This window comes from Panulirus ornatus, chromosome 41, assembly GCF_036320965.1.
Source record: "Panulirus ornatus isolate Po-2019 chromosome 41, ASM3632096v1, whole genome shotgun sequence".
Taxonomy (NCBI): Eukaryota; Metazoa; Arthropoda; class Malacostraca; order Decapoda; family Palinuridae; genus Panulirus; species Panulirus ornatus.
The window spans coordinates 19,545,658-19,559,700 of NC_092264.1; the positions used below are offsets into that span (position 1 = coordinate 19,545,658).

Genomic DNA, 14,043 nt, shown 5'->3' on the forward strand with positions numbered 1-14,043 from the left:
AGTGTATCTTCATAGAGTATGCAGAAATAGACCTAGAAGTCACTATTTCAGAGGATATATGTCCTTGCTTCCTTGGTTCTCTCTTCCATAACCATGTTAAGGTTACTAACACCTTGAGCTGCAACAAATCTGCTCTTCAGAAACCCCTCTCAAATGGTTATGGAGCTAATTTTAGTAGTCCCACAACTGACAAACTACTGTGCTCATTTTTTCCTTCAACAGCTTAGAGCCTTAGCCTTGCAACCTGCTGGTCTCTGACAAAGGAAGGCACTAGACTCTACAATCATATGCCTTTTTTATCCATTTTTTCCTGATCTTACTCCACAAGTCCCTATTTTGCATTGCTCTAATTTCAGGATGTAGAAAATGTAGGATCATATCATTTGTGCCACATGCATCATCATTTTTCATTGAGAAATGTATTTGATAAAGATTTGTCCACCCTAACCTCATGTTTCTTGAGATGAATGAAACATGCAATTTCCAACAAGGACATCATTATTTCTAGCTGGAGAGAGAGGAATATTCATCACAACCTGTGTCTAGTAGGCACCTTGAAAGTCCATTATTGACTTATGGATCCTAGAGATCATCTGTTTTCCTCTCTTAGCTCCAAACTTCCTTCGTCAGCAAGAATCCTTGCTACACTCATCATGCCCCACATCATGAAATACCAGACTGTCTCTCAAATGCCCATTTATCAATGTTGGAAAGGTGCCTCCATTTTAGCTTACCTGAAGATGATATTTTGGAGAGCATTTGTCTTAAGATTTAGGGAACCAGACTTTTCTCCAGCATTACTGAACCTGGGCCAGTAACCATTCCATTGAGTTTTGTGGATCTGCTTTCTAACCCATTGCATGCCACTTCATTTGTACAGGAAGTTTGATCCTTCTGTTAGCCTCAGATTATATAGTAGGAAATTTGGCTATTCCCATATTTCCCATGTTTACTGGCTGACTCCTGTTTGGAAGAAAATGAGTTTCAAAAAGTTGAATTCTAGTGTCTTTGCAAAAGGAAAGGCCATTGAGTGAGCATTCCTCGTTTTTAATCCGTATCATCCTTTCTTTCTTTATTCTCTTATACTTCCTGTGGTGTAATATAGGCTTTTGTGGGAATGAATGGATTGGGTATGTTGACAACATCTTGATATGAACTTGGGATGTGAATTTGTTTATTTAGAAGAGACAGTTACTAGTACTGTTTTGCAGATGATCCTTTCCCATGGACATATGGTGAGATTACCCACTGGTTATTCTTGGGATTTTGCCTCTTATACCCAGTGAGAGAGGGGTTCTCATATTTCTCAGCATCACTGTCTTCTTTAGAAAGACAATCAGATATGGTCCTCTGGGCTCTTGTCTGCTTACTCCTGTTGAGGACTGGGTGAACAGCAAAGTGGCAGTGCTCTGTGGGGTAACCACTTCCCACCATCATTTTTCCTCTTCTTACCTGCAAAATTGTCAACGTAGCCTTTTCACAGAACCGTAATGTAGGCTCTGAAAAATATATCCCAACACTTGGCAATTTCTGTCTTTCCAAGGAAATGGATGAATCATTGGAAACTCATCATGGGATTTCTCCCCATGCATCAAACAACTTCTTTGGTGTGTCTACAGAAAGAAGATGGACTGCATTTTTATTGTAGAGATAATGCAGTGGATAGAATCAGTAGGTAGGAACGTTTAGGCTGGAGCATTAGGTAGAAGTAATAGGTAGAAGCATTAGGTAGAAATAATAGGTAGAAGCATTAGGTAGAAGTAGCCATTAGGAATACTAGGTACGACTCTGCAAACTTTGTGCTAGAGTTCCCCTCTGCCAGTGGCCCATTAAGGGTGAGGCAATTAAGGCTAAGAAGTGGCACTGGAGTTTACTAGTTATGGAGATTCCAATGCCTTGGTCACCCCTCTTGAGGGAGTTCCAATTAGAACAGGTATCAGAGATCTATATGGACAGATAGATAGATTTTTTTTCTTTTAATGTATCACCCCAGCAACCAGAAATTTCTATCCTTCCTAGGAAATGGATGAATTATTGGCAACCGTGTATGGGGTTTAGTTGTCATGATGCACTTTGTAACTTTAGTATGTATATAGACAGGACCATACTTTTTCTGTCAGAAGAAATGACTTTTCACAAAATTGGACTTTGTTTTTCAGTACAGCAGCACACTTTTGACAGTAATAACAGTAATATTGATAATGATGATAGTAATCATGATAAGAATGATGAAACTATTATAAATGATAATCATAATCATAATGATGAAAGTGATAGGAATTACAGTAATTGTAATGATAATATATACTTTAAAAAGGTGGTCTCTTTTTCTGTCCCTTTTCTGCATACACTCTGAGGAAGTTGCCAGATGCTAGGTGACAAACCTCCATAAACGGGTGCCAATAATTCATCCATTTCTTTGACAAGATACGAATTCCTGGCTTCTTGGGATATATGTTTTCAGGAAAATGCTTTCTTGTTGAATGGCAAGAATGTAATGGCAATATGGGAGGAACAAAGAGGAAAAATGGTAGGGTTAAGTGATTGTACCCCTGAACACTGCCATTCCACCATTCAGGGTATGGTGGCTAAGAAGGGAGGAATTGGTTGGGGTAGCTTGGATGGGAGAAAGTGATGGTGGGGAGGGAGGGTGTGGTGGTTAGGGAGAGAGGGAGTGGTGATGATGATCAGGGATGGTTTGGTGGCTTGGTTGGGAGGGGGCATGGAAACGGTGGGGGAGGGTATGGCAGCCAGGGAGCAAGGGAGTGATAGTGTTAAGGGAGGGTGTTGTTGTCAGTGTGAGAAATGTGATGATGATGAGGGACAGTGTGGTAGCCCTCTGCAGGAGTGAAAAAACAATGGCCAGGAGGGCCCAAATCTTCTATTAACAATAATTGCATCAAGCCATTGGTTGGTTACTACCCATTTAGGGAGAGCTGATGATTGGTATTTGAAATCCTGATGATTACAAGGTCAAGTCAGTATGGTATGATATATAAATTCTACCATGTGTGCCTGAGAGTTGAATTCAGCTACTGAGAATAGTAGGTTAACTGTACCACTAGATCACTGCTGGGACAAAAATCCCTCTTTCTTGAGCTGCTACGCTACAGCTTTTGGATTCCTAGCCACACAGTGTGGGCTTGTAGGATAATACAGGCTGCCCACACCCTAGGGCCAAGAATGCTTCAGGTCAGATCACAGGAATTTCTGTAATGTCTGTATTAGAATGTGTAATGTTCACGTGTGAATCAGTCTAATAATTTTACCATCATGTGTCCAAGAGTTAAACTCAGGCTACCAAGAACATTAGGCAGACAGTGTATCACTGGACCACCATTAGGATGAATACAAAACTCTTCTCTGACCTCATTAGCCTGAGTTTAACCCTCAGGTGCGCAATGGTAAAATTGTTATTTTGCTTTACACATGAACATTACATGTTCTGATGTATAGATATTGCCAGGATGGTGGTAAGTCAATTTGCAGCATCCTTAGGACCAGTGTAGGTGGCCTGTCTCATCTCACCATACTGATCCTAAAGTTGTAGTGTAGCAGCTCAGGAGAGAGTTTTTTGTCCCATCGGTGGTCTAGTGGAATGCCGTCTACCTGCTGTTCTTGGTAGCCTAGGAACAACTCTCAGGTGTGCAATAGTAAAATAGTTTAGTCAATCTTCATGTGAACATTGCATGTTCTGATATATAGACAGTGCTGAAATGCCCATGAGTTGAACTACAGCATCCCTGGGACCGGAGTGTGAATAGCTTGCTTCACCCTTCAGGCCCACAGTCTGTGGATGGGAATCCTTTAGCTGTAGTGTAGCAGATCAGGAGACAGGTTTGTTCCATCAGTGGTCCATTGGTGCACTGTCTTCCTGCTGTTCTTGGTAGCCCAGGTTCAACTCTTTGGTGTGCAATTAAAAGATTCTAAGATTGATTAACATAAGAACATTACAAATTTTGATGTATTAATGTATGAAATCTATGAAAGGATTCCCTCAGAGCAGTTAGTAGAAATGTACCAAGATGAAGAATATTTAAGCAAGAGCCACTCTTCTGTATAGCAAGAGACTGCTAGTATGGATAGATAGATTACTATGAAATTATGTCATCATCCATTGATATGCCTGATGATACATTGGAATGACATTTGATAGTTTTTCAGTGTTAGTCAGTGAATATAGTAATTTTATATAGTGATGATTATCATGTCCATTCCGTGAATCATGTATGAAAAATGACTTTTGTTACTCATTTATAATAATTTCCCTCTTGATGTTAATCTTCCTATTAATGTTATTATGATATGACCTGACTCATTCATTACCTTTCTCAAAGGTGGTGGAACTGTTCAGTAACATTACCTGGACCAAAGAGGAACATACTGTCCATGAGTTCGAGGTTGTTGAGAATTGGCGAACACCATGGACAGGAATCTTTGTCAACCTCATCTTATACATAACTTTTACCGTAAGTGCTTTTATGTTGACAAAGATATTTCAAGTTGTAGTCATGTGTGGTATTGATTTAGTAGTATGCTTAGTAATGCAGTTCATTGTGAAAGCTCTTCAGAAGACCATTCTTTGATTAGTTTACCTATGTTAACTTCCATTTCTTTCTTTCACAGTTCTGTGGCAGTGTGGTTGCCAGTACCCTTCCAGTCCCATCTGGTATTTTCATCCCAGTGTTCAAGATTGGAGCAGCATTAGGGAGAATTATGGGTGAAGCAATGGCTTGCACTTTCCCAAGTGGCCTGCGCTATGGAGGCCACAACCACATTATTATACCAGGTTAGTCATGTAGAAGTCAGGTATCTACTTTTTTCACATTTCATCCATGGAAAAATTAACCTGCTTGGTATCTGAATATCACATGGTTGTTATAGATAAAGCTGTACTTGTTACCTCAGATCCTAGGGTCAAACTGTCATCCTAATAATGCCTACAGGTGGATACTCCATAGTGGGTGCAGCAGCCCTGGCTGGTGCTGTTACTCACACTATCTCCACATCTGTCATTGTTTTTGAACTGACTGGCCAGATTACACACATCCTTCCAGTTATGGTGAGTCTCTTTCCTTTTCGTCATACCACATAACTATCTATCTCTAACGCCTGTTCCCTCTGGGAACTCCCATCAAGGGGTGACCACAACAAAAGAGTCTTCACTTATCCCTGTCCTTACATGCCTTCCTCACATACACCATTCCATGTATTCTTCCACTATTTCTCTCCCTCCAGTATTCCTCCACCCTATTTCCCCGTGTCGTAGGTGGTCTTCCCCCCACACCAACCCCTTTAATTGTACCATCATACACTCTTCCTGTAGACTCCCAGTCTTGTATTCTTTCCACATGCCCAAACCACCTCAAAGCATTGTGTTCCACCCATTCTACCACTCCACAATTCATTCCCTTTGCATTCCTTGCCATACCACATCTCTCATGCACCCTTTCATTTCTTTCTTCTCTCCATCTAGTCACACCACATGCTCTTCTCAAATAGCTCATTTCCACAGCCTGGATTCTTGACCCCTGTGCCTCTTTCCATGTCCATGTTTCAGCTGCACAGGTCAGGGTTGAGAGGACCATGCTGTTCTTTAATCCTCCTTTCACTTCCATAGTTACTCCTCTACTCTTCATCATTCTATTAAGGTACCCAATGACTCTTCTGCCTTATACTGCTCTCTCCCTTATCTCTCCTTCCATATCACGAAACTTACCCAAGACAGCTCCCAGATACTTATATTAACTCATTTCTTCCAGTTTTTACCTCCCATATCTTCAGCACAGTTTAGTACACTTTCTTCTATCACTCTATTTGGTTTTACAAAATCTGTACTTTCACTCAATATCCTTTCAAACACCATTACTTTACTTTTACTTGCATTTACCTTCAATCTCCTCCACTTACGCACATCATGAAACACACTTGCAATCTTCTGCAACTCCTCTTCACTCCACAAACAACACAGTATCATTTGCAAACAGGTTTGTCACTAGCCACTGTATCTCACCTCCACACTCCATCTCTCCATCCCTTTTACCTAGTTTTGCTTTCATCTCTCTTACCATTCCATCCATATGTATTTATTTTTTATTTATTATACTTCGTTGCTGTCTCCCACATTAGTGGGGTAGCGCAAGGAAACAGAAGAAAGAATGGCCCAACCCGCCCACATGCACATGTATATACATACACGTCCACACACGCACATTTACATACACGTCCACACATGCACATATACATACTTATACATCTCATCATATACATATATATTCACAAACAGACATATACATATATACACATGTACATAATTCATACTGTCTGCCCTTATTCATTCCCGTCGCCACCCCACCACACATGAAATAACAACCCCCTCCCCCCGCATGTGCGCGAGGTAGTGCTAGAAAAAGGCAACAAAGGCCACATTCATTCACACTCAGTCTCAAGCTGTCATGTATGATGCACCAAAACCACAACTCTCTTTCCACATCCAGGCCCTACAGAACTTTCCATGGTTTACCCCAGATGCTTCACAGGCCCTGGTTCAATCCATTTGCAGCACGTCGACCTTGGTATACCACATTGTTCCAATTCACTCTATTCCTTGCACGCCTTTCACCCTCCGGTATGTTCAGGCCCCGATCACTCAAAATCTTTTTCACTCCATCTTTCCACCTCCAATTTGGTCTCCCATTTCTCCTCGTTCCCTCCACCTCTGACACATATATCCTCTTGGTCAATCTTTCCTCAATCATTCTCTCCAAGTGATCAAACCATTTCAAAACACCCTCTTTTGCTTTCTCAACCACACTCTTTTTATTACCACACATCTCTCTTACCCTTTCATTACTTACTTGATCAAACCACCTCACACCACATATTGTCCTCAAACATCTCATTTCCAGCACATCCACCCTCCTCCGTACATCTCTGTCTATAGTCCACGCCTCGCAACCATATATCATTGTTGGAACCACTATTCCTTCAAACATACCCAATTTTGCTTTCCAAGATAAAGTTCTCAACTTCCACACATTCTTCAATGCTCCCAGAACTTTCGCCCCCTCCTCCACCCTATGATTCACTTCTGCTTCCATGGTTCCATCTGCTGCCAGATCCTCTCCCAGATATCTAGAACACCTCACTTCCTCCAGATTTTCTCCATTCAAACTTACCTCCCAATTGACTTGTCCCTCAACCCTACTGTACCTAATAACCTTACTCTTATTCACATTTACTCTTAACTTTCTTCTTTCACACACTCTACCAAACTCAGTCACCAGCTTCTGCAGTTTCTTACATGAATCAGCCACCAGCGCTGTATCATCAGCGAACAACAACTGACTCACTTCCCAAGCTCTCTCATCCACAACAGACTGCATACTTGCCCCTGTTTCCAAAACTCTTGCATTCACCTCCCTAACAACCCCATCCATAAACAAATTAAACAATCATGGAGACATCACTCACCCCTGCCGCAAACCTACATTCACTGAGAACCGATCACTTTCCTCTCTTCCTATACGTACACATGCCTTACAACCTCGATAAAAACTTTTCACTGCTTCTAACAACTTGCCTCCCACACCATATATTCTTAAAACCTTCCGCAGACCATCTCTATCAACTCTATCATATGCCTTCTCCAGATCCATAAATGCTACATACAAATCCATTTGTTTTTCTAAGTATTTCTTACATACATTCTTCAAAGCAAACACCTGATCCACACATCCTCTACCACTTCTGAAACCACACTGCTCTTCCCCAATCTGATGCTCTGTACATGCCTTCACCCTCTCGATCAATACCCTCCCATATAATTTACCAGGAATACTCAACAAACTTATACCTCTGTAATTTGAGCACTCACTCTTATCCCCTTTGCCTTTCTCCAATGGCACTATGCAAGCATTCCGCCAATCCTCAGGCACCTCACCATGAATCATACATACATTAAATAACCTTACCAACCAGTCAACAATACAGTCACCCCCTTTTTTAATAAATTCCACTGCAATACCATCCAAACCTGCTGCCTTGCCGGCTTTCATCTTCCGTAAAGCTTTTACTACCTCTTCTCTATTTACCAAATCATTTTCCCTAACCCTCTCACTTTGCACACCACCTCAACCAAAATACCCTATATCTGCCACTCTATCATCAAACACATTCAACAAACCTTCAAAATACTCACGCCATCTCCTTCTCACATCACCACTACTTGTTATCACCTCCTCATTAACCCCCTTCACTGAAGTTTCCATTTGCTCCCTTGTCTTACGCACTTTATTTACCTCCTTCCAAATCATCTTTTTATTCTCCCTAAAATTTGATGATACTCTCTCACCCCAACTCTCATTTGCCCTCTTTTTCACCTCTTGCACCTTTCTCTTGACCTCCTGCCTCTTTCTTTTATACCTCTCCCACTCATTTGCATTTTTTCCCTGCAAAAATCGTCCAAATGCCTCTCTCTTCTCTTTCACTAATAATCTTACTTCTTCATCCCACCACTCACTACCTTTTCTAATCAACCCACCTCCCACACTTCTCATGCCACAAGCATCTTTTGCGCAAGCCATCACTGCTTCCCTAAATACATCCCATTCCTCCCCCACTCCCCTTACTTCCATTGTTCTCACCTTTTTCCATTCTGTACTCAGTCTCTCTTGGTACTTCCTCACACAAGTCTCCTTCCCAAGCTCACTTACTCTCACCACTCTCTTCACCCCAACATTCACTCTTCTTTTCTGAAAACCCCCACAAATCTTCACCTTCGCCTCCACAAGATAATGATCAGACATCCCTCCAGTTGCACCTCTCAGCACATTAACATCCAAAAGTCTCTCTTTCGTGCATCTATCAATTAACACGTAATCCAATAACGCTCTCTGGCCATCTCTCCTACTTACATACGTATACTTATGTATATCTTGCTTTTTAAACCAGGTATTCCCAATCACCAGTCCTTTTTCAGCACATAAATCTACAAGCACTTCACCATTTCCATTTACAACACTGAACACTCCATGCATACCAATTATTCCCTCAACTGCCACATTACTCACCTTTGCATTCAAATCACCCATCACTATAACCCGGTCTTGTGCATCAAAACCACTAACACACTCATTCAGCTGCTCCCAAAACACTTGCCTCTCATGATCTTTCTTCTCATGCCCATATATATATATATATATATATATATATATATATATATATATATATATATATATATTTATTTATTTATTTATTTATTTTGCTTTGTCGCTGTCTCCTGCCTTACCGAGGTAACGAAAGGAAACAGATGAAAGAATGACCCAACCCGTCCACATACACATGTATATACATATACATCCACACACGCAAATATACATACCTATACATCTCAATGTACACATATATATACACACACAGACATATACATATATACACATGTACATAATTCATAGTATCTGCCTTTATTCATTCCCACCGCCACCTCACCACACATGGCATAACAACCCCCTCCCCTTCATGTGTGCGAGGTAGCGCCAGGATAAGACAACAAAGGCCCCATTCGTTCACACTCAGTCTCTAGCTGTCATGTAATAATGCACCAAAACGACGGCTCCCTTTCCACATCCAGGCCTCACAGAACTTTCCATGGTTTACCCCAGACGATTCAAATGCCCTGGTTCAATCCATTGACAGCACGTCGACCCCGGTATACCACATCATTCCAATTCACTCTATTCCTTGCACGCCTTTCACCCTCCAGTATGTTCAGGCCCCGATCACTCAAAATCTTTTTCACTCCATCTTTCCACCTCCAATTTGGTCTCCCACTTCTCCTCGTTCCCTCCACCTCTGACACATACATCCTCTTGGTCAATCTTTCCTCACTCATTCTCTCCATGTGACCAAACCATTTCAAAACACCCTCTTCTGCTCTCTCAACCACACTCTTTTTATTTCCACACATCTATCTTACCCTTACATTACTTACTCGATCAAACCACCTCACACCACATATTGTCCTCAAACATCTCATTTCCAGCACATCCACCCTCCTGCGCACAACTCTATCCATAGCCCACGCCTCACAACCATTTAACATTGTTGGAACCACTATTCCTTCAAACATACCCATTTTAGCTTTCCTAGATAATGTTCTCAACTTCCACACATTCTTCAAGGCTCCCAGAACTTTCACCCCCTTCCTCACCCTATGATTCACTTCCGCTTCCATGGTTCCATCCGCTGCCAAATCCACTCCAGATATCTAAAACACTTCACTTCCTCCAGTTTTTCACCATTCAAACTTACCTCCCAATTGACTTGTCCCTCTACCCTACTGTACCTAATAACCTTGCTCTTATTCACATTTACTCTCAGCTTTCTTCTTTCACACACTTTACCAAACTCAGTCACCAGCTTTTGCAATTTCTCACATGAATCAGCCACCAGCGCTGTATCATCAGCGAACAACAACTGACTCACTTCCCAAGCTCTCTCATCCACAACAGAGTGCATACTTGCCCCTCTTTCCAAAACTCTTGCATTCACCTCTCCAACAACCCCATCCATAAATAAATTAAGCAACCATGAAGACATCACTTACCCCTGCCGCAAAACTATGTTCACTGAGAACCAATCACTTTCCTCTCTTCCTACATGTACACATGCCTTACTTCCTCGATAAAACTTTTCACTGCTTTTAACAACTTGCCTCCCACACCACATATTCTTAATGCCTTCCACAGAGCCTCTCTATCAACACTGTCATATGCCTTCTCCAGATCCATAAATGCTACATACAAATCCATTTGCTTTTCTAAGTATTTCTCACATACATTCTTCAAAGCAAACACCTGATCCACACATCCTCTACCACTTCTGAAACCACACTGCTCTTCCCAAATCTGATGCTCTGTACATGCCTTAACCCTCTCAATCAATACCCTCCCATATAATTTACCAGGAATACTCAACAAACTTATACCTCTGTAATTTGAGCACTCACTTTTATCCCCTTTGCCTTTGTACAATGGCACTATACAAACATTCCGCCAATCCTCAGGCACCTCACCATGAGTCATACATACATTAAATAACCTTACCAACCAGTCAACAGTACAGTCACCCCCATTTTTAATGAATTCCACTGCAATACTATCCAAACCCGCTGCCTTGCCAGCTTTTATCTTCTGCAAAGCTTTCACTACCTCTTCTCTGTTTACCAAATCATTCTCCCTAACCCTCTCACTTTGCACACCACCTCGACCAAAACACCCTATATCTGCCTCTCTATCATTAAACACATTCAACAGACCTTCAAAATACTCACTCCATCTCCTTCTCACATTACCACTACTTGTTATCACCTCCCCATTAGCCCCCTTCACTGAAGTTTCCATTGATTCCTGTGTCTTACGCATATTATTTACCTCCTTCCAAAACATCTTTTCATTCTCCTTAAAATAATGATACTCTCACCCCAACTCTCATTTGCCCTCTTTTTCACCTCTTGCACCTTTCTCTTGACCTCCTGCCTCTTTCTTTTATACATCTACCACTCATTTGCTTTATTTCCCTGCAAAAATCGTCCAAATGCCTCTCTGTTCTCTTTCACTAACAATCTTATTTCTTCATCCCACCACTCACTACCCTTTCTAATCTGCCCACCTCCCACGCTTCTCATGCCACAAGCGTCTATTGCGCAAGCCATCACTGCTTCCCTAAATACATCCCATTCCTCCCCCACTCCCCTTATGTCCTTTGTTCTCACCTTTTTCCATTCTGTACTCGTTCTCTCCTGGTACTTCCTCGCACAGGTCTCCTTCCCAAGCTCACTTACTGTCACCACTCTCTTCACCCCAACATTCTCTCTTCTTTTCTGAAAACCTTTACAAATCTTCACCTTCGCCTCCACAAGATAATGATCATACATCCCTCCAGTTGCACCTCTCAGCGCATTAACATCCAAAAGTCTCTCTTTCGCACACCTATCAGTTAACACATAATCCAATAACGCTCTCTGGCCATCTCTCCTTCTTACATACGTATACTTTTGTATATCTCTCTTTTTAAACCAGGTATTCCCAATCACCAATCCTTTTTCAGCACATAAATCTACAAGCTCTTCACCATTTCCATTTACAACACTGAACACCCCATGTATACCAATTATTCCCTCAACTGCCACATTACTCACCTTTGCATTCAAATCACTCATCACTATAACCCGGTCTCGTGCATCAAAACTAGTAACACACTCACTCAGCTGCTCCCAAAACACTTGCCTCTCATGATCTTTCTTCTCATGCCCAGATGCATATGCACCAATAATCACCCATCTCTCTCCATCCACTTTCAGTTTTACCCATACCATACCCAATACTTCAACGTTTATGTATACGTTGAGATGTATAAGTATGTATATTTGTGTGTGTGGACATGTATGTATATACATGTGTATGTGGGTGAGTTGGGCCATTCTTTCATCTGTTTTTTTGCGCTACCTCGCAAACGCGGGAGACAGCAACAAAGCAAAATAAATAGATAAATAAAATATATTTTCTTTCTTTCTTTCATACTATTCGCCATTTCCTGCATTAGCGAGGTAGCGTTAAGAATAGAGGACTTGGCCTTTGAGGGAATATCCTCATCTGGCCCCTTTCTCTGTTCCTTCTTTTGGAAAATCAAAAATATATATATATATATATATATATATATATATATATATATATATATATATATATATATATATATATATGTGTGTGTGTGTGTGTGTGGATCAGATGTTTGCCTTGAAGAATGTACGTGAGAAATACTTACAGAAGCAAATGGATTTGTATGTAGCATTTATGGATCTGGAGAAGGCATATGATAGAGTTGATAGAGAAGCTTTGTGGAAGGTATTAAGAATATATGGTGTGGGAGGCAAGTTGTTCGAAGCAGTGAAAAGTTTTTATCAAGGATGTAAGGCATGTGTACGTGTAGGAAGGGAGGAAAGTGATTGGTTCTCAGTGAATGTAGGTTTGTGGCAGGGGTGTGTGATGTCTCCATGGTTGTTTAATTTGTTTATGGATGGGGTTGTTAGGGAGGTGAATGCAAGAGTTTTGGAAAGAGGGGCAAGTATGCAGTCTGTTGTGGATGAGAGAACTTGGGAAGTGAGTCAGTTGTTGTTCGCTGATGATACAGCACTGGTGGCTGATTCGTTTGAGAAACTGCAGAAGCTGGTGACTGAGTTTGGTAAAGTGTGTGAAAGAAGAAAGCTAAGAGTAAATGTGAATAAGAGCAAGGTTATTAGGTAAAGTAGGGTTGAGGGTCAAGTCAATTGGGAGGTAACTTGGATAGGAGAAAAACTGGAGGAAGTGAAGTGTTTTAGATATCTGGGAGTGGATTTGGCAGCGGATAGAACCATGGAAGCAGAAGTGAATCATAGGGTGGGGGAGGGGGCGAAAATTCTGGAAGCGTTGAAGAATGTGTGGAAGTCGAGAACATTATCTCGGAAAGCAACAATAGGTATGTTTGAAGGAATAGTGGTTCCAACCATGTTATATGGTTGTGAGGCATGGGCTATAGATAGAGTTGGCTGGAGGAGGGTGGATGTGCTGGAAATGAGATGTTTGAGGACAATATGTGGTGTGAGGTGGTTTGATTGAGTAAGTAATAATAGGGTAAGAGAGATGTGTGATAATAAAAAGAGTGTGGTTGAGAGAGCAGAAGAGGGTGTTTTGAAATGGTTTGGTCACATGGAGAGAATGAGTGAGGAAAGATTGACCAAGAGGATATATGTGTCAGAGATGGAGGGAACGAGGAGAAGTGAGAGACCAAATTGGAGGTGGAAAGATGGAGTGAAAAAGATTTTAAGTGATCGGGGGCCTAAACATGCAGGAGGGTGAAAGGCGTGCAAGGAATAGAGTGAATTGGAGTGATATGGTATACCGGGGTCGACGTGCTGTCAATGGATTGAAGCAGGGCATGTGAAGCATCTGGGGTAAACCATGGAAAGTTCTGTGGGGCCTAGATGTGGAAAGGGAGCTATGGTTTTGG

The 14,043-nt window shown here is 41.5% G+C and overlaps 1 protein-coding gene across 14 annotated transcripts in view; it reads left to right on the forward strand.

Annotated features, from left to right (window-relative positions):
* Positions 1-14,043, forward strand: part of LOC139761747 (chloride channel protein 2-like) — a 618,856-nt gene that overhangs the window by 319,434 nt on the left and 285,379 nt on the right. For all 14 annotated transcript variants that reach the window (XM_071686178.1, XM_071686169.1, XM_071686168.1 and 11 more), the window contains 3 exons: positions 4,338-4,469; positions 4,627-4,789; positions 4,947-5,062. In XM_071686178.1, the coding sequence (XP_071542279.1) occupies positions 4,338-4,469; positions 4,627-4,789; positions 4,947-5,062 (411 nt within the window). The remainder of the gene's footprint in view (positions 1-4,337; positions 4,470-4,626; positions 4,790-4,946; positions 5,063-14,043) is intronic.